We start from the raw sequence: 25150 nt of genomic DNA on the forward strand, positions 1-25150 counted from the left end.
TGAATAAGCTCAGCTCTCTCAGCCTGTCTCCAGAACAGAGCTGCTCTAGTCCTCAGAACATCTCCGTGGATTCCCCTGTACTCACTTCAGCAGCTCCACATCCCTCTTGGGAGATCCAGACTCCCGCATTGCCCTCCTTATAGATCACACTGTGGGTCTTTTCCCAGAACTCATTTCTGGGAAACACATGATTATGAAGACCTGATGGATCACACAGCTAAAGCAAAGGCAACATGTTGTGGATTCATCCCATCGAGTGCATCATAAAGCAAACTAATAAAAGGTCACATCTATTAGTCACAACTCTTGTGGTTTGGCTTCTGTTGAAGCCCAGGCTGTGTGAGAACAGGACGTGTGTATGCTCAGGGCTGTCTTGCTCTAGAGCGTGCTGCTGAGAGGATGTGTGGTGTTGAGGCAGACTGTCAAAAACAAAATCAAGGCTGCAGCTATTTTTCATATATCCATTCATTATATAAATGTAGCAACATTGTTGATGTTGACAACTTGCCTGTTTTTAAGTTCTCTGAGATTATGCTGCAGACTTGAACAAGGCCACAGATGAGTCCTCTTAAAAGTGCACGGCAGTCCATTTGCACCACATATTGGCTTCAGAGCTGACAGCAGATGTCTGTCAGTTATCAGTTGTTTGTAAGACAAGTAGCTTCCTTTGGAAACAATATTCTCTTTTTGCTCTGACAAAAGCTAAATGGGAAAGGGGGGCTATTAAAGGGTATTTTTCAATCTAAACATAACTCTTTTCAGATCTCTTTCACTGCAACCTTATTCCACTCAGGTAAGTTTTAGGGGCAGGATTTACCTAACCTTGAAAGCTAGGTGTGTTTTGTGTAATCTCAGATAGCTAAAGTTAAGTAAAAATTAATTCCACCTAAGTATTTTTATCTCTCTCCTTGCTAATATTTATATTTGTCTTTTTTGTCTGCTCTTGTATAATGTCTCCTCAGTACCTATGCTCCTGCATAAGATAACTGGGAGCCCTCACTCCCAGTGACAAGGACTCTCCACAGAACCCTCACTTCTTCCTGTTGTGAAAATCAAAGGAAACTTCCCCCTTTCTCCCAGTGCAGTGGCCGGGGTCTGTTCTGCTCTTTCCTCCCTGTTATTCCACAAGTGGGTGTGCAGCCAATCATCAGGATAGTCACATTAAGTCTGTGTTGTAGCAGTGAGGTCCCTAGGCTGTAGCCCTGAAGCTGAAACCACATGGGTATGACAGCTTTCTGCTCTTAAACACACAGCTCCACAAGTCTGCATGTGCAAGTATGTGTCCCACACCTGAAATGTTTTGTCAAGTTTTAATTCATAACCATGTGAGTTAAAAATTGGGGAAAGATGGCAACTTGTGTGCTGGTTTGTTGTTGTTTTTTTTTTTTCCTGAGAATTTCTCTCAGATGGAGGGTGCCATCTGAGCAGGTATGTCAGGTCACCTTTCCCATCACCTGCACATTCCTTTGCTTGCCCATGGAGAACAGTTCAACTATGATCAATCATATCCTTGCTTCTGCAGTCAATCTCTCCATGGTGGTGGAAACTTCCCAGCTGTATCATGAGCCACAAGTTGAGACCACCAGTGAAACTACACTTCAACAACACTGTTCCTGAAACATGTTATCTTGAAAAGTGTGTGCAGAAGGAATGAAAATACTCACTTTTAGTTGTTAGTAGATTAACTGATGAATTAATATTTTATGGCTGGATAGGTATCAGCTCTCATCATATGCCACATCAGTGTGGGGCTGGAAATGTGCTTTTGTAGGTGTTCATATAGAATCATAGAATCACAGAATAGTTTGGCTTGGAAGGTATCTTAAAGACCATAGAGTTCCAAACCCTTCATCATCTTATCCCCCCCTGAGCAGCATCAGCTTTTCTCATTTTAATATGCAACTTTGTTGTAAAGTTACCATTTGATTTCTCTTAATGAGCATTTTAATGGATTACCAAGCAGCAGCACTACCATTCATCAACTAATTCACAAAAGCCTCTTAAGCAGCTAGAGAAAATTATACTATTTTACACATTTGGTTTGTCTCCTTTAAAGACTTAAAAATCTCAGCACATTAACTTAATGAGTAGCTCTCCAAAAGCTGGCTTTACAGTTTGAGTTACACATTCTGGGCAACTGCTCACTGATTGCAACTAATTGCAGCTTTTTTATCTCCTTGGACCCCAATTACACATGTTGTTTTTTTTTTCTTCTTTCAGCCGTTTCCTGCCTGATACTGCTGTAGACTCTGACAGCCCAACAGAGCAAATTGCATGGGACTGAGGCTGCCAGAGGAACCTTGAACTGTGAGATCAAAATAAAAGAAGCCCTATCTTTCCAACGGCACATCCACTTCCCCATGCTGCACACTTTATTGGCCATAACAGTACGTTTCTTTATCTGTAGCTCAGTCAGAAGGCAAATTTCATGCCCCAGGACAGGCCTGTGAGGAGCTGGTGGCAGGTCCAGCATTTTAGAGCAGCTTCCAGAGCCTTTAGGCTGACAAGAAATTTGGAGAGGGTCTTTTGACAAGCGTCTGTAGGGACAGGACAAGGGGAATGGCTTTAACCTGACAGAGGGGAGACTGAGATGAGATCTTAGGAAGAAGTTCTTCCCCTCTGTGACAGTGGTGAGGCCCTGGCACAGGTTGCCCAAGAGAAGCTGTTGCTGCCCCATCCCTGGCAGTGTTCAAGGCCAGGTTGGACTGGGCTTTGGGCAACCTGGTCTAGTGGAAGGTGTCCTTGTCTGTGACACGGAATTGGAACTGGATGAGCTTTCGGGTCCCTTCCAACCCAAACCATTCTGCGAGTCTATGATTCTGTGACTTCTCTGCCGACTCGGCGAGACCCCTAGCATCGACCCTGCACCGGTGTTGTGGAGACACCCCACTGCGCCAGGGCCGGACACCCTGCCTCGGGAAGGGCCGCGGAGCTCCTCTGGCCTTTCCTTCCCTTGTCTTTCCTTTATCCTTTCTTCTGCTAAAGGTCAGAAGAGTTTAAACTTACTGACTCTACCGGGACGGGCATCCCCCACTCCTCAGCGCGGGGGGGATGCAGCCCCTTGAGGCCGGCCCCTCTCCGCCCGGCCCGGCTCGGCTGGGCTCAGCCTGGCCCGGCCGCCTTTTGTCTGTGCTGGGAGGAGCCAGTAAGAGGCAGATTGTAAAAATAAAGGCTGGCCGGCGGCCAGGAAGTGTAAAATCCTGGCCGGCTGGTGGCAATTTCGCCAGATCGCGGCGAGAAGAGGCAGCAAGTCCGTCGGTCGGTCTGTCCGTCGGTAGCGGAGCGGCCCCTCCTCGCCCCTCACCGCCTGCCGCGGTGGGGCGCGGCCTGCCTCCCCTCCGAGGGGGCTGCACTGCGGCGGCTTGGCAGCGGTGCTGACATCAGGAGGGAGCCGTTTGCCATGCAAAGGGGGAGCTTACCCGGTGGTGTCCTGCGGCAAGGAGCGGGCTGAGGCTGTCCCCCGGCCCGGCCGTGCATCTGGAGCAAAGCGCGGGCATAAAACTGGGTAAGTTCTCCTTTTAAAAATATAAAACCCATACCCTCCGGCTCCGTGGAGCTGCCGAGTGAGTCATTTCCAAACGAAATGTCTTGATCTAACCCCTTTTCCCCGCCCAGAAGGCACAATAGTTCTGAAACCGGGGGTGAAGGGAAAGAGGTTTTTCGTCTTCCCTCTTTCTCTAAATAAATTGACCTAGCACGTAGCTGCTGCGAGAGGATTCAAAAGCTGTGAGTAGCAGGCCGCCTGCCTAGTAAAGTGAAGGATAGGGGCTACCCTTTTCTCTCTTCCGTCTGGCCTCTCCCCCGTGATGATGCTACCCTTGTCTCCCTGACTCTCGCTCAGAGCCTGTCTGCCCCAGGAATATTCACAGTCCTTTTCCTTTTTGTAGCCATAACCTACTTTTCATCTCCTTCAGCTGTCAAACCCATCCCCTGCTACCTTCTTCTCTGTGGGACATCAGACACAGCCACATGTCTTGCCACTCAGCACAGCCCCTGGCTGTCCTTGCTCAAAAGAAAGCCCAGAGCACAGCTATATTTTTTTCACCCCTGTGTTTTCCAGTCATATGACAGTTTCTTCATGGAAGTGGGCTATCTTAACCGGAGGGATTTTTCTGTTTGTCAGCAACAAGTGCTGAGCTTATTGTAGGTGATGCTGCAATTTTGTGGTGTGAAGGTTTTCAGTTATGCAGAACTCATTATTACCTGGATCAGTTATCAAGAGCTGCTTACATCATGTGTATCATGGTATATGTTCATGCATGTTTAATGTATATACACAAGATCCTATGTCACAGTGGGGCAACATGCACAAGACACAGAAGCTGCTGTGTAGTGGTTTCTAACTCAGATTGCCACAGTTGAGCTGAGCAGTAGTCCCAATGGTATCATCAGCAGAGACAAGACACTGTGTTCTCCTGATAAACTGTCTTTTCTGAAACTAGGAAACCGCCTACCTAGGGTTAAAATTCTGTCCTGTAAAGCCTTTGAAGAACTTTATTAGCATTTAGCATTTGTTAGTGAGTGGTGAGGCACTGGCACAGGTTTCCCAAAGAAGGTGTGACTGCCCCCTGTATGGGGCTTGGAGCAACCTGGTCTGGTGGAAGCTATCCCTGCCCATGGCAGGGGACTGGATCTGGATGAGCTTTAAGGTCCCTTCTAACCCAAATCATTCTATGGTTCTATGATTCTAAATGAAAATTTCACAGTAATCTAAGACATCGAGTGATCTTGATACACACTTCATAGACCACATATAGCATTCTTGAAAAGACTTTAGTGCCGTAGACTTCTAGGTATCAGAGGGAGGAAAATACTTGGGTCAAAAACCTGCTTTTTGCAAAGCTAGAAAGAATGTTCTCCAGAGGTGGATTCTTCTGTGGTTGCCTATGATGGGTATATCCTGAATCTCTGATTGAAGTAGCTGTCAAGTCAGGTACAGTGCATTGCACTTGGTTCTGCATGAATGGTACCTGCAAGGGGCAGTGCCAAGGGGAGACAGCAAAATTCAAGCCCATGTGGGAGTCTTTTGCTGTGTCAGTTTAATAGCAGTATTTCCTTTTGTCAGTTTTACATTGGAGTTAAGGTAACAGTTTCACATTTGTCTTCAGCCTTCAAGATAAAATTCTTTGTAATTATTTGTGTGCAGTGTGTTTACGGGCCATCTGATATCAGTTGAGACTGATAAGACTTCTAATGTTCATCTTCGAAGTTCAGCTGGAACACAGGTGGTGTTTACCAACTCCTCAATCTCTTTTGGAAGAGTTTAGTTCCTTAAATTTTGAGCAACCAAAGACACAGACTAGGGGAGATATTTATCCTTTTATCTGAGAAATAAGTACAGCTTCCATTCTTAGGGAAAGAGTGGAGGAATGAGACTTCAATATATCATTAAGGACTTAGAAGTAGCAGGCAAATAAGTACTAGAATGTATTCATTTGTAATTCATTTCATCGAGTTCAATTTTCATGTGACTTTTCTAGCTGCCTGTAATATTTGTGGGTTTGTTTTTCCCCATAGTGTATGACCTTTGTACTCACTGTTACTCCTGATGTGAATTAAAGCATAAATATACACTGAGTATGTATGTGCTGGGTTCCAGGGCTTGCTCAGTAGAGCATAATCATACTGAGCACACAAGATAGGCCTAAGTGCAACTCAGAGGGTGGAAGATTTTGCTAAGGATTTTAGCAAAACCACGGTTATGCTAGAGCTGGCTGAGGGTAGGCTGTGGCTATCAGCAGGCAAGATAGCTGCCATGCTTTGTAGTCCCAGGGTTAAAAGTCTGGGGGTTACTCATGGTTTAAATAACAGCAACAGGAATGTGAAAACAAAAAAGAAACAAAAAGGAGTAAGTATGAGAGCGAGAAAGCGCAGAGATAGTTCTTAAAATAATTGCAGTTGCCAGTGTTTTATTTGATGATGTATCATCATCTGATTAATATTCCTAGAAAATTAAACGCGTCATTACATTTCAACTGATACAACTTTTTTGCTTCTGAAACTATGTTTTCCCCGCCCTCCATGCTTCTCTGTGGCACACTATCATAGAATGGTTTGGGTTGGAAGGGACCTTAAAGCTCATCCAGTTCCAATCCCCCTGCCATAGGCAGGGACACTTTCTGCTAGACCAGATTGCTCCAAGCACACTCCAGCCTGGCCTTAAACACTGCTGGGAATTGGGTAGCCACAACTTCTATATTTAGATTCCTATTGTTTTGGATGGGATGCAGATTAAGCACTAAAGTTTTCCAGAGACAGATTTCCAAAAGTGTGAAGGCATGAAAGGATGATGGTATAGGAAGGCCCATAGGGCAAGGTTGGGCCTCAGACTGCCTCCAAAATTGTTGACATTCTTGCTTTCAGTAAGTTCTGACATACATGTAGGACCTTTGTTAGTTATGGAATAAACCTTGATTTGATCATGTCCTTCTAAAAAGCAGACCTTGTTTATTTTGAAGAAACCGAGCAGTAAGAGGAACTGAAAGTGTTGTGTTTTCTTAGAATATAAACTAAGTTCATGTATGTGCAATTGTGATGACCATAAAGACTTGAAGTTACAGGTTGTAGGCTGCTTTTCTACTTCTCAGGATGACTGTGTAGCAAATAAATGGGCAATTTTGGTCAGAAATAGTGTTTTCAGATCTTGTCAGTTGAATTTGAATCAAGGATTTTGCCAATCACATCCTTTGTTAAGGATTTACCAGGAGAATCAGGTAATAAAAAGCTGGATGGTTCTCTGCATATTTTTGTATCTGAGGTAAGATGAAACCACTCATCATGGGTCTGCAGGCCTAGTATAGCAGGGAGTTTTCTTAAGATTATGCTTCTTCCACACGATCATTAAAAAACCTGATGTGTGTTGGTTGCAGTCTTCAGTTTGTGTGTTTTATAGTAATGGCTCATCAATGCACAATTGTACAAAACATATAAAGGAGAGAAAAAAGGGCAAGTGTATATCTTTCTTCATGAAGGGGCTGTTCTTTTACCACTAAAAAAGTTTAAATGGCAAAATATCACTTATATCTAGATAACACCACATTCTCTGATGCTGTGTTTCAGGAGACCTGGGAAATGCTTGTTTCACATAATCACAGAATGGTTTGTGTTGGAAGGGACCTTAAAGCTCATCCAGTTCCAACTCCATGCCATAGGCAGGGATACCTTCCACTAGACCAGGTTGTTCCAAACCCCACCCTACCTGGACTTGAATGCTGCCACGGTGGGGCATCAACAACTTCTGTGAGGATCCTGTGATTTCTCCGCTCTTTGCTTTAAAGTTACTTTTCCTCCCATCTGCTTTAAAGCTACTTTTTGACCAGTGGCTTTTTCATCTGAATTTGGTGTGAAGAAGCGTTGGTGCAAGTTTTCCTCTAAGGAGCAAAGACAGTTGCAGTTTTTCCTGCCTTGTCACTTCCATATGTTGCTGTTGCTCTGTATCTTGCAGAAAAGGCATCACAAGAATTGAAAATGGTCTGTTTTTATGTTAAATCTTAGTTACCATGGGCTTTTTGTTTGTTTGGCTCAAGATTATCTTGAGGGTTCATAACTTGGAGCAATTGCTGCCACCTTTTCTTTGGGTTATTCTTTCTTCAGTGGAGATCAGTTGATGGATGTATATTGTCTGATCTTGCTTTTCATCTAGAAAGTCATATGTATTATGGTTTGTTGGGAGGGAAAGGTCTTTTCATCAAATTGTTTTATAACAATTTCTCTGTTTGTTTTCATGGTTAAGAGGAAACAAAGGATTGAAAAATCTGGCTTGATGACTGTAATGTTTTTATAAATGCCTGTATCTGTGTGTGTTGGAAAAGGATTTGTCTCCATGCTTGATTCTTCTCTTTAAAGATTCAGGTTAATCCTCAAAGTGTTTACTCAGATGTGATGAATTACAAGTGAATGAAATAACATTGTTGTCAGATTGACTCATCATCCCCCAGTTGAGAACATTGACTTCTAGTTCTGAAGAGTTTACTCACTCAAAGACCTGTTTTTTGCACGGATTACATCTCTCCCTTGTTATAGATGTGGAGGGTTTAGAGAGCTGGGTTTTGAGATGATAATCAAGGATAAAAGACAACAAAGACCGGGGGTAGGACAGCTGAAATCCCTATCTCTTTGGCATACTTATGATAAGCATTTCCCCCCAGAAAAGTAGGGTCATTAAGAGAAATGAGAAGAATAGAGAGTGTTTTAGGATATATCGGCTATCAAGGGTTTGAAACCCCATAAAGCATTACCTTGGCAGCTGGAGCATATGACAGTGAGAGATTACCTTGATGAGGTTGTATCTCTTATGCAGTTGATGCATTTCAATTTCCAGGTCTTCGTGCTTTTTATAATCAATGGTAAGAGTGCTGCTTGGTGGCTAGAGCATGCTGCACACTGGTATCTCCCTTCACTCCATATAAAAGGGGAAAAATAATAATTGCTTCTCTGTAAAGTTTTTTCTAGTTCTGTGTTTGATAAATAATAGGACTGTGATTATTAGCAGCAGGTTTTATTTGCTGGTGTTCTAAAAAGCTTTAATCTTAGGAAGAGGAGACTGTAGATGTGAGGGAGTTTGGACTGAAAGCCTCTAGGAGGACAATGTCAGTGAATGTTAGTGAAGAATATTAGGAAGAAATTCTTCCCTATGAAGCTGGTAAGGTACTGGCACAGGTTGTCCAGAGAAGCTGGAAATATTAAAGGCCAGGTTGGATGGGGGTTGGAGCAACCTGGTCTAGTGGGAGGTGTCCCTGTCCATGGCAGGGGGTTGAAACTAGGTGAGCTTTAAGGTCCCTTCCAGCACTCTGTGATTCTATAAAGTAGCAATTGTATTGCATTTATAACTATGAAAAATATATGCTGTATTCCTGGTATAAAAATTGTTAAGCTAGAAATTTTACTGCTCTGCTAGAAGTGACCTGTCACTTACTCAGCTCCTTACCCTGTCACTTTTGGAACTATGAGATTACAAACATTGGCACAAGCACTGGTTTTGCAACAGAAGCATCTGTTGTGCGTGCACTTTGCCTCCCAAGCACCTTTAGGTGTGTTGTAAGAAAAGCCTGCTGCTGACTCTCCAAGGTGCTGTGGCTCTTGTCCTCTGATGATTTCTGATGTAGTTAAAATTACCAATAGAGAAATTGATGGCAGATTGAAAATGTGTGGGCCAAATCTAATGAACTGTTACTTCAAAATGTACACAGAGGACTCTGCTGATCTGGTTGTATTAGTTGACATTTATTCTTCATTTCTAAAAGTTATCACTATTTTTATTTATCTTTATTTTTTTTTAATTGGAACAGGACAACCACAGAATCAACAGATTGCTGCCCTTTCAAACAGCAACAGTCAAGGCTAAGCTCATATCATGAAAGACTGTCAGGGCTTTGTCATCTCAAAAGACAGCCAGCGGCTGTCTAAAGACAGAAGAAAGTTGCACTTGTAGCCATGTTCCAGTTCCACAGATATCTGTGTAAACTATATTTAACTTGTGGGGGAATAACCACCATATTTAAGCCTTGAATGGGACTGAGAATGACAGTATTACATGTTTTGGGGCCTTAAAAACGAGGCATTTTAACTTCCTCACTGGTGAGGCGCATGGTGTCTATGGCATAGCAAGAGCTTGTGAGAGCTTTGTGGGGGTTTATCAGGATCAATAAGGCTGTGCAGAGGTAGGGTAGCAGAGTTAGTTCAGCAGGAGCTTGCTGGATGGAAAGTTGTTCTCCTACATGTGATTTGGGGAGTAGTATTAGAAGCACTGTGCAGACAGACAACATTTCTTTGGCTGATCATCTCTGTTTTCATGTCATGCTGAAGATGTGATGGAAAAGAAATGATCTTACATCTTGTGTGCAGTTCAGTTACAGAACTCTTTCCTATGCACCTTTCTCATTTCTTCCACGTCCCCATTCTCCAGATGCAACTACATTGACTGCTTGTATTCCTCTGTAGTGGGAAGATTTCAAAAGAGCTTTGCCAAAGTTATTTTTTTGTGATTTTATCCAAGCTAACTTCTTCTATTTCTTTAATTTAGTTGGGGCTACATATTCACCTATATGGAGATGATAATCAGAGTGGAAATAAGGGTATTTTGTATTTGGCCTAGCAATTACTTCTCACTCTGTAGAAAACAAAGTCCTGATTACTTACAAAATAATTGGATTGTCAGATCTCTTGCAGAAGTGCCCTGTTGTATTCTTTTAGCAATGGACTGATAATGAGTGGGTGTATGCCCTTGCATAACACTTCTCTAAAAAAGCAGGCAATGTTCATCTTTTTTTGTATTGTTCATCTTTTATTCCTTTCTGGTGAAATACTTCTCTCTTCCTCCAGTTTCTAGTGTTTTATACAGGCTGAATGGCTAACTGTATTTAAAGGTATTTGTAAGGTGCCTCTGGCAGAAGTGTTCAGGCACTTCTATTCTTGCATCTCTGCCAATTGAGATGGAAAGAGAGACCATGTTTGTATTTCTGGTTGGCTGTGTTGGGTCATTATTTAAGGGGCAAGATGGGAAATGGGACTGCTGTTGAAGAGCTGCAGAACGTTTGTCCAAATTTGCTATTAAAAGGTTAGGCTATTTCACCCCTTTCTCTGTCTTGCTCTTTTCCTCTCTCTTTGCCTTGCAGGACTGCTTCATCATCTTGCGATGTGTGTCCATGTCACAATCTGACCCCATGGGAGTCTGCTAGTCCAAGGCTGACTCTTTGTTTTTGCTCCAGGTGGAGTCCTAGATTTTGAAGATTCATTGACATCTCTGAGATTAACATTTGGATCTTCAAGAGAAGAGACTTTCTGACAGCGCTGCTCTGCTCCACCTGACCCTATGACTGCAGGGTTCACCGCGGCTCCATCCTTTACTCTCCAGTTCCATAAGATGGGTTCGTTAAGAAGGCCCCGCCCTCGCTTCATGAGCTCCCCAGTCCTCAGTGATCTACCACGGTTCCAGGCAGCCCGGCAGGCCCTGCAGCTCAGCTCCAACTCTGCCTGGAATAGGTGAGCAGCCCCATAAGAACCATGCATGTCTTACCTTCATGCTTCAGACTATTTATGGCTAAGCTCACCTGTTTGTAAGCACACATTAATTTTTTGGGATGCCCAAGCTTTGCTGGCATTGAAAGCCTCTGTGGAGGTAAAAAAAGTAGACCTAGTAGTGTTTAGCCTTCCTTTTGGCCAGAGTTGTTCAGAGGTACTCTCTTGAAGTAAAACAGAAGTGCTCTTTGTTAACAGTTGTTATCTTTTAAGTACTATTTAGGAAAACGCATCCTAGCAGTGTGATAATGACCAGTTTCTTAATGCACAACAGGCATTTATCTGCATATTATGAAGCTTTTACCACAGTCAAGTTCCTCTGATAACTGCTAAGCTTGTGGCTTCTACCAGCACTTCATATTACAGCCAAATCCTGTCTGCAGTGTGCGTCATGCAGCAGTGGCAATGGGAAAAACATGTAGTGTGAGGAGTGAGATGTCTCAATCTGATCTAATGGCCTGCTGCTACCAAAAGTGGGTGTTCCCAATTTCCCTTCTGGCACCAGCTCTGTGCTCTGCAGACCCCTTGTTGCTGACCTAGCTCAGCTTACTAGTGTCGCACAAGAGGTTGAGAGAGCTGGGCTTGTTCAGCCTGGAGAAGAGAAGGCTCCTTGGAGACCTTAGAGCGGCTTCCAGTGCCTAAAGGGGCTGAAGAGAAAGCTGGAGAAGGCCTTTTGACAAGGACCTGTGGTGACAAGACAAGGGGGAATGGCTTTACCCTGACAGAGGGGAGATTGAGATATTAGGAAAAAATTCTTCACTGTCATGTTTGGAAGGGGCCTTAAAGCTCATCTAGTTCCAGCCCCCTGCCTTGAACACTGCCAGGGATGGGGCAGCCACAGCTTCTCTGGGCAACCTGTGCCAGGCCCTCACCACCCTCACAGGGAGGAATTTTTTCCTCATTTCTAATCTCAGTCTCCCCTCTGTCAGGTTAAAGCCATTCCTCCTTGTTTTGTCACTACAGGCCCTTGTAAAAAGTCCCTTAGATCCCCTAAACAGTCATGTTAAGGATTTATCTAGTATGAACATGTTCTTTGTGAACAGTGTTCTTGTAATGACTGTCCCTTGCTTGCCCTAGGCACAAGTTGATGCTGGTTTTGCTCCATCTCCTGTGAGAAATGTATGTAAATAAGAATGATTTCCAGAGTAGAAAGAGTGGAAGTATTTAAGTGCAATTAAACTCTCCACCCTATTGCAAGCACTCAGCTTTTGGTGGCTAGCTCATCTTGCACTCTTGTGTTAAATCACACTGCTGGCTGTTATTTATGGATGTTGTACTGTCTCATTTCTTTTTTGGCAGTGTTCAAACAGCAGTGATAAATGTGTTCAAAGGGGGAGGCTTGCAGAATAATGAACTTTACACTCTCAATGAAAATATCAGGTAGGTTGCTGAAACGCATGAGAAGGGAATTTTGTTGCTGCTTGTTTGGTGTTTCTTGTGTTTATTACCCTATGGAACAGCAGTTACAGGATATTGGTGAGAGAAGCAGGAATCGAAACAAACTTAAGTACAGTTAGGGCATTTCAGTATTAATTCTTTTTTGCTATGGGGTGCAGTGAATGGCATAGGGCAATAGGATAATATTTCTCTGACTTGCGTGGATGCATAGCTTTGCCAAGGACAGAATGTGTATTGACTTGGACTACAAGGATTTTGCCCTCCCCAGTGGTGTTTGGCTCTTCTGGCTGGTTTTACACATTTTTATCAGGAGATTCATGGTGGTAATAAAATCTTCTTTAAACCCGAGTTTCTCAGAAATGTGGGGTCTTTAAAATGAAGGCACAACACAGCATTTTATATAAAACCTTAACCTCCATATCATAATTGCAGGCCAAGACCTGAAAATACTAAGCCTCAAGATATAAAGAAGTTAAGGCCTAACAAACATTTTCCAACACTGATGCTAGTGATGATTAAAAGTATTTTATATTTTTTAGCATGTGGTTTAATTCTGATTATTTGGAAAGTTTGGTAAGCATAGATAGGTCTGTAAAGTAGATAAGGAACAATTTGCTCTTGATTTTAAGTACTGATAAGAGGAGCATTGTCAGAGCTCATGGAAGTCATTCCTCCTCCCTCTCTCTTTCCCACTACATCCATATTCATTCATCATGAATGCTGTTACATAGGTCTCTGCTTCTCCTTTTCTGTCTACCCCCTTCCACCTCTCAATTCCTGTAGCAGTTTTCCTGACTGCCAAGTTTCAAGTAGCAATTTGGCCTAAGCACATGCTCAGCTGCAGTCTAAGCTACCCCCTTCCCTACTTTCAAAATCAATGCAGCTTACAGAGTATGGGACTCTCCTACTTGGTCTGGTCCCAGAGGTGAAAGTTAAATATAATCCCTTCTGAGAGCTGAGTGAGGGCAATGTTTGTCTCATGCTTTAGTACTATTCTAGTATGATCAGGTCAGAAGTCCTCAGGTCTTTGGAGCAGTCTTAATTCTCCACAAAGATGCTCTGAGGGCTGGAGCAATTCTACTCTGGAGACAGGCTGAGAGAGCTGGGCTTGTTCAGTCTGGAGAAGAGAAGGCTCTGGGGAGGCCGTAGAGCAGCTTCCAGTGCCTAAAGAGGACAACAAGAAGTCCAGGGAGGGGCTTTTGACAAAAGGCTGTAGGGACAAGACAAGGGGGAATGGATTTAAACTGACAGGGAGGAGATGTAGGTGAGGTCTTAGGAAGAAGTTCTTCCCTGTGAGGGTGCTGAGGCCCTGGCACAGGTTGCCCAGAGAAGCTGTGGCTGCCCCATCCCTGGCAGTGTTCAAGGTCAGGTTGGATGGGGCTTGGAGCAACCTGGTCTAGTGGAAGATGTTCCTGCCTGTGACAGGGTGGTTGGAATAGGATGAGTTTTAATATTCCTTCCAACCCAAACTGTTCTGTGATTCTGTGATTCCTTCCCACCCTTGCAAGGAGCAGTACACCAGGCAGAAGAGACATGCTGCCTGGGCTTGGCCTCTGGGACTGGACCATGCTTTCTTCATATTGGTTACTGAAGTGTTGGGAGCTGTGTGAAGAACAGGAGGTGCTTTGTGAGCTGTGTGCACTTTGTAAACAGTGCTGCTGGTGGAAGGGGAAATGCCCTTTTCCATGGACAGGCACTCCCAGGAAGCCCTTGGGAACACTCACCTTGAAATACATGATTAATGTGTCTGCAGGTGCTCTGAGCATTGGTTACATCTCCAAATGTCATTCTTTAAATAGGGCACTTGAACGTTCAAGTAGCTCAATAATGTTCATCTAAGGAGCAAACAGCGTGCAACTGCATGTATGTGTGTATGCACACCTGCACACAGTGACTCTGGGTGTTGAGGTCAAGCTGGTGCATTTTCTGTATTTGTAGCTCTCCATTCCCCCTTGGGGAAAATTAGTAATGCTAGATGCTTCAGGAGCCTTGCAGATTCTGCACAGCCCTTAGTTATTTGACAGTGGGAAATGCGGGAGAGTTTTAAAGTAGGACAGTAATGACAGGACAAGGAGACAAGTACATGATAACATTTTGCTCTAGATTGCTGCCACTAAGTATTTATCTTGCTCTGATTTAATATCTTTTCACTGGATACTTTATTGCTGCCCTGAAATCAGTTGTCACAGCAAGAAGAACTGTTAAAAAGTGCTATCAGGAGATGGGATTTCAGGAAGCAGGAGGTGATCTAGCAGTGATTAGGAAGAGACCCTTCCGTTGAGTTCTCACTGAGGTGCAAGCCTCTGGTTGTTGGTCTACTTGTGCAAGGTGAAGTTCTGCAGTGAGCTTGTCAATCAGCTGATAGGGAGCTTCTGGCAAACAGGACCCCAAAGACTTCTCTGGTTTATCTGTTTCACAGAAATAGAAATGTGATTTGAGATGGATTTTAGATGGATGGGGGAAATATAACCACTCTGAGAAAGAGTCAAGGCCTGTTGACACACAAATAGGTGAAGAAGTGTTACAAAGTGGTTAGGGGGAAAGCTGCTATCAAAATTGACTTTCAGCAAAGGTTAGGAAAGTAGTAGAGTTTGTTGGTAAGAACTCAGCCTGAGAACTTGATGGTTCCTGGTTCAAAGTCCGTTTTTGAACACTCTTGATTATAATTCCTGTTGGTAAAAAGCAAAATTCTTTGAACAGGAAAAGGAATGCAGTGTATTGCAGTGGAAAATGCTGGGCATCTTTTGAATTTTAGGCAGAATTTCCTGGGGTGGTTTGTGGGGGGTTTTTTTGTTTGTTGGTTTTTTTTTGTTTGTTTGTTTTCTTTTTGTGATGCTTCTGCTGTAGAACAACTCTGATTTTTTATATCAGGGTTTTAAAATAAAACTGTGTGTTAGAATTTTAGACTTTTGTCACAGCCTGATTTAAAATCCAACAGTTTTTGTCAGAAATACTCATTTGGAATGGGTTCTGCTACTGTGAAACACCATTTAAAACACCTCTTGCTAAATTTCTACAATTTCTTTCTTGAAAAATACACTGTGTTTTTAGTTTTTACATGTGGTAGTAATGAGGAAGCTGCAGCTTCTGTTACTTCATTGCTCCTCTCCCTATTTCCAAGAGAGATAGACTGTCTCTAGAAAAATGAAAGGTGTCTTTGTTTAAACAAAAGCAGAAAAAAATGTGAATTTCAAACTAAATACTTTTAAATTGTCTCCCCAACTTTCTGTGCATTCAGGGGATAAATGTGGGTTGTTTTTTTTTTCCTTGTTCTATATGTATGACTTATAAATACAGGCCTTCAGGGAAACTGCTTAGTTCCTCCATAATTTCATAATTTGAGAATAGCCTTTGTGGGCATTTGTAGAGTATATACCTAAATGTAAAAAAAAAATTTAACCGTAGCCAAAATAACACATTCCCATATACTCATGTATCTTTGGTAAAACCGGTAGTAACATGTGGATATACCTGTAAGAAATTATCAGGGATGGCTGTTACTTCATGGATACATTCCTTTTGTCTACAGACGGCTGCTGAAGAGTGAACTTGGATCCTTCATCACAGATTACTTTCAGGTATTACATGATTTGCTTGCTTGCTTTGGAGGTTTGCTTCTTTCAGCTTTTTAGCCTATAAAAAAATCAGGAGTCCTTTTGACATGCGCATAGCTTACAAGGTCCATTTTTGGTTTCCTACAGAAGGTGATGGAGGTACTGGGCATTCTGAATGTGGGCCATGTAGCCTTGGGAGTAATCATATTTATGGGTGTATGTGCTAACTTCAGAGTAATCTTCCTTTGTGCTTCCAAAAGGCTGCAAGTAGCCTGCCAAGTCAAGAAGGAATTAATTTCAACTTTTAAAAGGAGATGGATTGCCTTCCATAGGTTTTTTTCATTGTATTTCTCTAGTACAGAGAATTCAGGAGTAGGTTTTCTGCAACAGGGGCTGGCAAAAGGGAAAGGGTAATGGATGTCTGTTGGGGAGGGCTAGGGGGAGGGCAAAGAAGGAAGTCCCTATCAGCAGGAAATCAGCCTGGGTACTATTTGCCTTTTAGTACCACAAATATAAATGCAGCCTGCAAACAAGTATAAGATGATGAAGGAAAGACCTGAGCAGTCACAAATATGAATAAATGTTATTGCCTTTGGCTGACACTGTCCAGATAGAGGCTCAAATGTAATCACATGAAACTGTGTTTTGGATGATTTTTGAGAGAGCACTGATGGCTTTCAGTGTTTTAAGTTGGTCAGTGTAGTGTTGATTAAAAAAAGAAAAGGAGGAGGCTCCTGAAAACAAGAGTATTTTATCCCTGAAAGAGAAAAAGAGAATTTCAGTACTTCTTGAAGGGGAAGTACTGCTGCCTACTGTGCTTAGGGGGAAAAGATGAATGTTGTTTCTTATCAGTATTAGATTACATGACCTAAAGAATCCCCCCCACTGCTATCAAGTGAGAAAGAAACTCCTATGGCAGGGGAGTTATATTTCACTTCTCTGTACTCTATCTGCACGAGTCCTTTTCTGCAGAGGCTGCTGCCGAGTGGTGGGATGTTGCCTAGACCATGAGTGGGGTCTGGCAGAAAATCTGTTGAGCCCGTAGCCCAAAGTGCCTGGCTTAAGTAGAAATCTGCTACTGCTCCTGCTAATTGAAAAACAGGCAAAGAAAAGTTTGCAACTAAATATATGTGGTGAATTGAAATCTGAAAGGTCTTGATCAGGTACCCAGTGTTAGGTATGGTGTACAATGCTGGAATAAGCAGAAAATGTCCAGAAGAAACTTCATGCACCCATAAGCCTAAGTAGAGCATGGAGCTGAGCATAGTCACAAGGGACATGAGGTGCTGAACTATGGCTGTTATCTGGTTTTGAAAATTCAGAGTGTACTGAAAGAGGCCTGGGTGGGTTCAAGCACTAAGACACAGCTGCACCTTATTGCAGCACAAGAGGAGCCAGTGACTGCTGGGGACCAGATGTCTCGCAGCACTGGGACTCGAATGTGCTGTTCTCTTCTTCCGGGCTGTAAACCTCCAGGCTGTCACAGTCACACTAGGGCTAGTGGCATTAACTGAGACTCCTTAATGTTTCTTAGAAGTAGGGCTGCCAACTGAAGAGACTCACTGCTGTAGGTGGGATATTTGTGTGGCATCCCTCTTCAAGAGCATGCAATGCAAGGCCATGGCTGCACTCTCCTTGGAGTTTGTTTTTCTTTCACTCTTCACCTGAAGCTGCTGTTCTCCCACTGAAGCTGCTGGGAATAAAATGTTATTTCTAGGATTTTCTTTTTTTTTTTTTTCTCAATGATACTAGTAGTAACTTGGTTTCCATCCAGCTTAGGCTGAAGCAAAACTCTTGGTGGTGGCAAGCTGTGAAACAAACTGTGAAATAAAGGCTATTGCAGGAAATGAACTTTTTGTCTGTGCTATGAACTAAGGTGCAGACTTAGTTCTGATTCTAGACTGACAGCACATGGCATAGAATCAAATGGCATATGATCATAGAAATGTAGAATCACAGACTCAGTTGGGTTGGAAGAGACCTCAAAGCTCATCCAGTTCCAAACTCCTGCCACAGGCAGGGACGTCTTCCACTAGACCAGGTTGCTCCAAGCTCCAACCTGGCCTTGAACACTGCCAGGGATGGAGCAGCCCCAGCTTCTCTGGGCAACCTGTGCCAGGACCTCAGCACCCTCACAGAGAAGAATTTTGGATGAAAGTTACCTCTCCCTCCTAAATGTCTTTATTCAGAAGTCCTCTGGTTTTGGAGTGGGGAAAGACTATTCATGTGCCGAGGAAGGGCTGACAACATTATTTAATTTGTCTGTGGTTCAGTTTCGCTGTTGATGCTGGCTGATTTACAGCAATATAGCCACCAAAATGAGCAGTTGAATCAGGCTGCTGATGTGGCAGAAAAATAACCTTGGGAGGGGAAAAAAAAGTTTTTAGCTACTTCCTTTGACATGCACTCATCACTTCTGACATGGGGGAGGTGATGGGAGCAGGTCATCTGGATGGGAAGTGGAGTGGAAGTGAATCTTCTGGCAGCGACTTCCTCCTCCATCTGTTAAAGTCCACTGAAAAGCCCTCATGAGAACAGGTTTACTGTTCTCTTGGATAGAAATGGACCGTTAAGGACCTCTTGTGTAACCAGGCAGTTTTAAATATCCTAGCAGCAGTTAAAGCAACTAACTTGATCATGTCATATTTAGATGGGATAAATTGACTTAAATGTTTTCCATTCCTTATGCCACAGCACTTATAACAGGAGTTACTTGGATAATTTTTAAAATCACATTTTCCATTGTTTTGAGAGTTCTGGCTCTTACATTATGTATATTTTACAAACACACATTTTTTTTCTAACAACTAAATATTTAAGACTAAAATGGAGCAGAGCTTTTATAGTGAGACACATCTACCTTTGTAATCAACTTGATTACTCCCCAGTCCTTTTCACCTACATTCATGCAAATTACCAAGTTTTAGCTCCTGAAGTTGCTAAAGGAAAGTTTAAGAAGTAGATGGGAGTTAGGCAGCCTTTCTCTGCTACCAAACCATTGTCATACCAGAGTTACTGGGTCTGTTTTGTATTTGAAAAAGAAATGTAATTCCTGTAAAGGTATTTTTGGTTTTTTTTTTTTTGTTTGGTCTTTTTTTTGTGAGAACTCAGATGTATCATTCTGAAGGACATTTGTGTTTGTAAATCTGCTGCTTTAGCAACTCATATATACAAGCAATCTCCTTGGATCAGAGTCTAAGTGTAATTGCCAGATAGCTGGGACTCGCAATATGGGCTGTGGATCTGCCTTAAAACAATGCTTCACACTGCAGGTTTTCAAAGTATTGATTTTGCCCATGAACTGATCCTGCTGATAAAAAGGGGCACTTTGTAACCACCCCTCTGCTCAGTAACCCAGCAGGGCACCATCTACTCTTATTGGTGGGTTAGTTCTCTGGTTTTCAGCTGAACTGCAACAGGAAGGAATCCTATGGCTGTGGAAGGTAAGAGGCTGGGATTTGGAGGAATAGGGTATATTTGTGATTGGGACTTCTCCAAGGCATCTATAAAATTATTCTAAGGAGCTGTACAGCTCTTGCAGCTGGTTGGTGGCCCTGGGATCAATGCTGAAGCTTGGTGCTACTGGTTGTGCCCCTGCTCCCTCAAGGTCTGTCCAGGCAACCTTTTTTTCTGGGCTGCATCCCTGGGCTGGTGGTTTGGGTGCCAGCAGCTCCAGCCTCTTTCGTTGGGTGGTGGCCTGGGTGGAGCAGGCCAAAACTTTCTCAGTGGAGCCTTGGCTTTGGTGACAGAAGCTCCAGGCCTTCTCTGTGAGCTACTTGACTGAGTATTGTGAGTTCCAGGCCTTCTCTGTGAGCTGGAGGGCTGAGTGGTAGGAGCTCCACTCTGTGTCCCTAAAGTGGTTGTCTCTCTGCCAGGGCATCTGTGCTGTGTCCCTGGTTCCTTGAGATCCAGTGTTGAGCTTACTCCATGCGGGATGTCCATTTCTGAGCTGTGGGGCTCGGTGGGAGCAGACTGGCCTCTGCTGCCCTCCTGGGAAGAGGTGGCAAAGGGGAGGAGGTTTATGGACAGAACTGCAGCAGCAAGTGCAGAGCCAGCACTGTCCCCAGCTGCCCCTGGCTGAACTCCCACACTTCCCGCTTGGGACACCCTTTCCACTCTTCCCTTTCTGGGTGACAACTAGGGCCATAGGGTGATGCAGGGTGATGCAGGAAGGCAGGTGAGGGCCCCAGGGACACCAGCAGCAGTTCACAAAGCCAAGCACCTTTGGTATTTCCTCTTTCATGTCACCAGTCCCCTCGAGGAGAGGCTGGGTTGAGCCCAAGGAGAGGGTCCCTGCACATCAGGACTTTGGTCCCACCCCTGCCCCGGGGGAGTTGCATCCAGCCCTGCCCCTTGGGATGCCCAGGAAAAGTAGGTGCCTGAGCAACTCAGTGCTGTGCAGGGTGAGGCTCCCCCTGCCTGCCCTGCCCATCCAGGTTTTCTTCCTCCAACACATCTCCACCATTGGGGAACATAGGGCAATAAGGAGAGGCTCAAGGGTGCCCTGGGATGGATGTACGCCACCATTTTGTGAATCAGCCTGGAGAAGAGAAGGCTGCGTGGAGACCTCTTAGCAGCCTTCCAGTATCTGAAGCAGGGCTATAGGGATGCTGGGGAGGGACTCTTCAATAAGGACTATAGTGATAGGACAAGGGGTAATGGGTTAAAACTTAAACAGGGGAAGTTTAGATTGGACATGAGGAAGAAATTCTTTACTGTGGGGGTGGTGAGGCACTAGAATGGATTGCCCAAGGAAGCTGTGAATGCTCCATCCCTGGTGGTGTTCAAGGCCCAGTTGGACAGAGCCTTGGGTGGCATGGTTTAGTGGGAGGTGTCCCTGCCCATGGCAGGGGGGTTGGAACTAGATGATCTTAAGGTCCTTTTCAACCCTAACTATTCCATGATTCAGAAAACCTAACCCATTTTCATACTGCCTGACCATGTGGTTATGGACAAATTTTTGAAATATAAAACTGGCAAGTGTTGATAAATCATAAAATCACAGAATGGTTTGGGTTGGGAGGGACCTTAAAGCTCATCCAGTTCCAGGCCTCTGCCACAGACAAGGATACCTTCCACTAGACCATGTTGCTGCAAGCCCCATCCAGCCTGACCTTGAACACTGCCAGGGATGGGGCAGCCACAGCTTCTCTGGGCAACTTGTGCCAGGGCCTCAGCACCCTCACAGGGAAGAACTTCTGCCTAATGTCTAATCTCAGTCTCCTCTCTGTCAGTTTAAATCCATTCCCCCTTGTCTTGTTCCTACAGCCTTTTGTCAAAAGCCCCTCCCTGGACTTCTTGTTGTCCTCTTTAGGCACTGGAAGCTGCTCTAAGGTCCCCCTGGAGCCTGTCTCCATAGGAGAAATTTTATGCATTAAAAAAACTCCAACTCATGCATTATTTTCCTGAGTCTGCAAACAGCCTAAGAAAAACCCCTCACCTTTGGAAAGGATGAACTGTTTCTTTTCACTCTCTGGGGGCTTGTTAATCTTGAAACTCATGGGGGAAAATGTAAATGTTAGCTATTTCACAACTAACCACTTTAGCAGAACTGCTTGGTTGATGTGTTTAACTCCAAACTGTCTTCCTCTAAGGAGAGACCCAGTCCCTTCCGAGGCACTGTAACCTCTCCTAGCACCCTTGGACTGCAGATGCAGAAAGTCACAGAGCTGGAGCTGATGCCTCTCCAGCCTGACATCTGCTGCCTATGCCGGCAGAGCTGATTGGTGAGGGATGGCAAGTGGGCTGTATTTCCTCATATAATCCAGTGCAAGCTTTGATGTCTTAAAAACAGAAGTGAATCTATTATATAATTTCCCACCTGCTGCAGTGGTGAGCCGTGGGAGTTGACGAGTCCTGACTCAGAATCAGGCCTGGCTTTCTGTTTGTATGTACAACCGCAGGGTGTGAGCACCGGTATTGCTGGGGTGTCAAGCAAAGTCAGAATACCAAGATGTGGCAATATAAATCTTTTGCTTAAGTCCCTACTGCTCATCTTTCTGGGACTCCAGCCCATCCAGCATCTCTCAGGATGCTCACTCTCCTTCGAAAGGCTGCAGTCCTGCATCCAGCTCTGGGGCCTCCAGCACAAGAGGGGCATGGAATTGTTGGAATAAGTCCTGAGGAACCCACGGACATGCTCCAAAGGCTGGAGCAGCTCTGCTCTGGAGACAGGCTGAGAGAGCTGGGCTGTGCCAGCCTGGAGAAGAGAAGGCTCCGGGGAGACCTTAGAGCAGCTTCCAGTGCCTAAACGGGCTGACAAAATAGGTGTAGAGGGGCTCTGACAAGGGCCTGTAGTGACAGGACAAGGGAGAATGGCTTTAACCTGACAGATTGGAGATTGAGATATTAGGCAGAAGTTCTTCCTGTGAGGATGCTGAGGCGCTGGCACAGATTGCCCAGAGAAGCTGTGGCTGCCCCATCCCTGGCAATGTTCAAGGCCAGGTTTGACATGGCTTGGAGGAACCTGGTCTAGTGGAAGGTGTTGCTGCCTGTGGCAGGGGGTTGGAAATAGATGGTCTTTCCAACCCAAACTGTTCTGTGATTATATGATTCTGTGATATGACTCATCTTCAGATAACTGCATGCAAAGGGCTTAACACGTAAAAAAAACCCCAAAACCATGGCAGGGGGTTGGAACTGGATGAGCTTTAAGGTCCCTTCAAACCCAAACCATTCTGTGATTCTGTGATGTGTAAAGCCATACTAACAGCTGAAAATGCCATGTTATCTGCCTGTCCTGGTTAGTCAAAGAGAAAAACCTGGTACATGTGACATTACTTGGTTCCAGGTTTCTGCTTCTACATCTTTCACAGCAAGGCAAGGAAAAAGTGTTGTGGGTTATTGGAGTGATGGTTATTGCTGTATAAAGGTAGCGCTAGCTCTTCTCTGGTGAAGTGCTGTCCCATGCCTGCTGTTAGTGGTTTCAGCAGCTTGGCTGCTGCACGAGGAAAGATCATTCACAGTTGTGGAATTTGCAGAGCTCAGAGGTATGTCTTCAATACTCTTTCAGTTCAAGCTGCTCTTTATTATCTTATTTTTAATCCTTGCTGTCTGGGAACCCCTGTTCATGCAGGTCTGTTGATTACTTCTGCTTCATCTGGCACTTTCTAGGATCGAGCTTTCATGGGACAGCTCCAAAGACTCGGTAGCAGCTGCCCAGCTTCATTATCAGAGATGGCGACCACCAAGCAGCTCAGCCCATATTACTATAGGCCAAGAGAGGACTTAGTCCTGGGTGACAGTGGCAGCAGGGGCACCCTGTGTGCATTGGCTTTGTAGATGCTTGTGATTCATTCAGAATTGTGCCTGGTTGCTAAGGCTAAAGGCATCCCTGGAAGCGTTCAAAAACTGTGTAGATAAGGTCCTTAGTGACATAGTTCAGTGGTGGTCTTGGCAGTCCTGGGGTAGTGGTTGGACTTGATCTGTTCCTTCCCAGTTGATTCTATGATTTTATAATTTGACGCATTGTGGTCCACATGATAGCAGTGCTGCATACTCGGTCTGCCTGGTCTGCTCTTCTCACTCTCCCTGCCTCACTGTTCTCACTTTGTTTTTTAGCTGTCTCTAGAAAAGTCATTTTAGGGTGTTATTTATCTCGCAGTTTGTTCTCTATGTAGGATTGAAATGATCTCTTTGCTTCTGTCACTATTTCCTCTCTTTCTGGAGTTAAAGGGTGGTGGGGATGCGTCAGGTATGAGATGCTGCAGCTCATACAGGTTTGCATTTGTTAAAACACTGCCAAGATGTAGGTTTCTGTGCAACTGGCAATAACTTTGTGGAAAATAATTTGCCAGGGAAGGTTGGGTAATGCTTTTTTCCTAAAATTAACATTGGATTATCCAAGAAACAGTGGCTATGTGCTTATAGAATCTGTACAAGCATGTTTTAACACTAGCACAAAACATTGGCTAGAAGAGAGGGTTGCATTTCAGAAATCCCATAATGTGTGGAAGAAAACTTGATTTTTTTTTCATCCAGCAAAATGGGGCCAATTATTTTGAGTTTGCTCTGGGTCAGTTTACTCCTGTGCCAAGCTTATGTTTCTGTTTGGTTAACTGCTATTAATTTGTGCATATTAATGTGGCTTTTTAATGTCATATTGGCCATGTTCAGCTTGGAGATGTGAAAGGAAAACAAAACATGTCTGTAATTACGTGGGTGTTCATGTAAGCATTTTCCCCAAGAATAGCGGCTTATTGTGAAACAGTTATGTTTTTGTATTAGCAGGAGAATTCCTTTTTGGCCTATTACACTGCTGAGACTTCGGCAAAGTCAAGCAGGTACCATTTTGGATGCCCACATAAGAAGGGTGTCCTTGTTGGGGATGACCAGCTTATGAAGGGTAGGGAGAAGGTGCCCACCACTGCTGGTTTGAGAGAGGAGCCCCAGCTGCTGTACCTGGGGCAGATTCCACCTCTAGTCACTGTGCTGGAGGAGGTGGAATGGCTCCTCTGGATATGGATGAAGAAACTCACCTCAGTTTCTCTATAGGGAGGAAAGGGGGAAATACCTGTGTGAGGAAAAAGAAAGAATTACCTGGAGAGTGTCTACATTTTATGTGGCTGGCTTCAGTTTTTGGAACACATGTTCCTCTTTGTTGAGGAAAAAATGAAGTATTCTTCTGGACCCTTGAATCCTGCCTTCCAAAACTTGGGGTGTTTGACAACTTGCTTTTTAAAGGCTTTGTCTTAGCTGCACTTCTTTATGGTATACCTGAAATGGCTACTATGGTTTTCTGCACTGAGGAAACAAGGGGGTTTTCAACCTGTGAGATTTCAGAAGCCCACTTCAATGTGCTGCAAAATATCTCTATGAATTTCTCAACTGCATGTACATGGTGGAGTTTCAAATAAATGCATCCTTTAAGCTTACTTGGTGAGCATCTTTATCTGGTCTTGCTTGCAATAAGTAAGATAAATAAGGTTTCTTTTTCTTCCTAGCTCTCTACCTCTGTGTTGCCTCTGGCAACCAGGGTTAAAGCAGTAAAACGAGACTTGTAATCTGGGCACGGTCTGCTCCAGACCTCTGCTGTGGTTGCATTTATTAGATTTTATTGATTTGTCAGCAAACACTGGAGGGCTCTTTAATGAAAATTTACCTGTTTGGCCTGATCTGAGGAGGTAATGTTGAGATTGAATCCATTTCTAAGCCTATGATTTCAGCAGAAAAGACAGATAAGT

General features: G+C 44.0%; 1 protein-coding gene across 2 annotated transcripts in view; it reads left to right on the forward strand.

Annotated features, from left to right (window-relative positions):
* The first annotated feature begins 3242 nt into the window (after positions 1-3242).
* Positions 3243-25150, forward strand: part of PRR5L (proline rich 5 like) — a 42203-nt gene continuing 20295 nt past the window's right edge. For both annotated transcript variants that reach the window (XM_005150614.3, XM_031050477.2), the window contains exons 1-4: positions 3243-3505; positions 10707-10980; positions 12316-12396; positions 15944-15992. In XM_005150614.3, coding sequence (XP_005150671.1) covers positions 10811-10980; positions 12316-12396; positions 15944-15992 — 300 coding nt within the window. In that variant the 5' untranslated portion in view covers positions 3243-3505; positions 10707-10810. The remainder of the gene's footprint in view (positions 3506-10706; positions 10981-12315; positions 12397-15943; positions 15993-25150) is intronic.

The sequence above is a fragment of the Melopsittacus undulatus genome, chromosome 8 (assembly GCF_012275295.1).
Source record: "Melopsittacus undulatus isolate bMelUnd1 chromosome 8, bMelUnd1.mat.Z, whole genome shotgun sequence".
NCBI classification, from domain to species: Eukaryota; Metazoa; Chordata; class Aves; order Psittaciformes; family Psittaculidae; genus Melopsittacus; species Melopsittacus undulatus.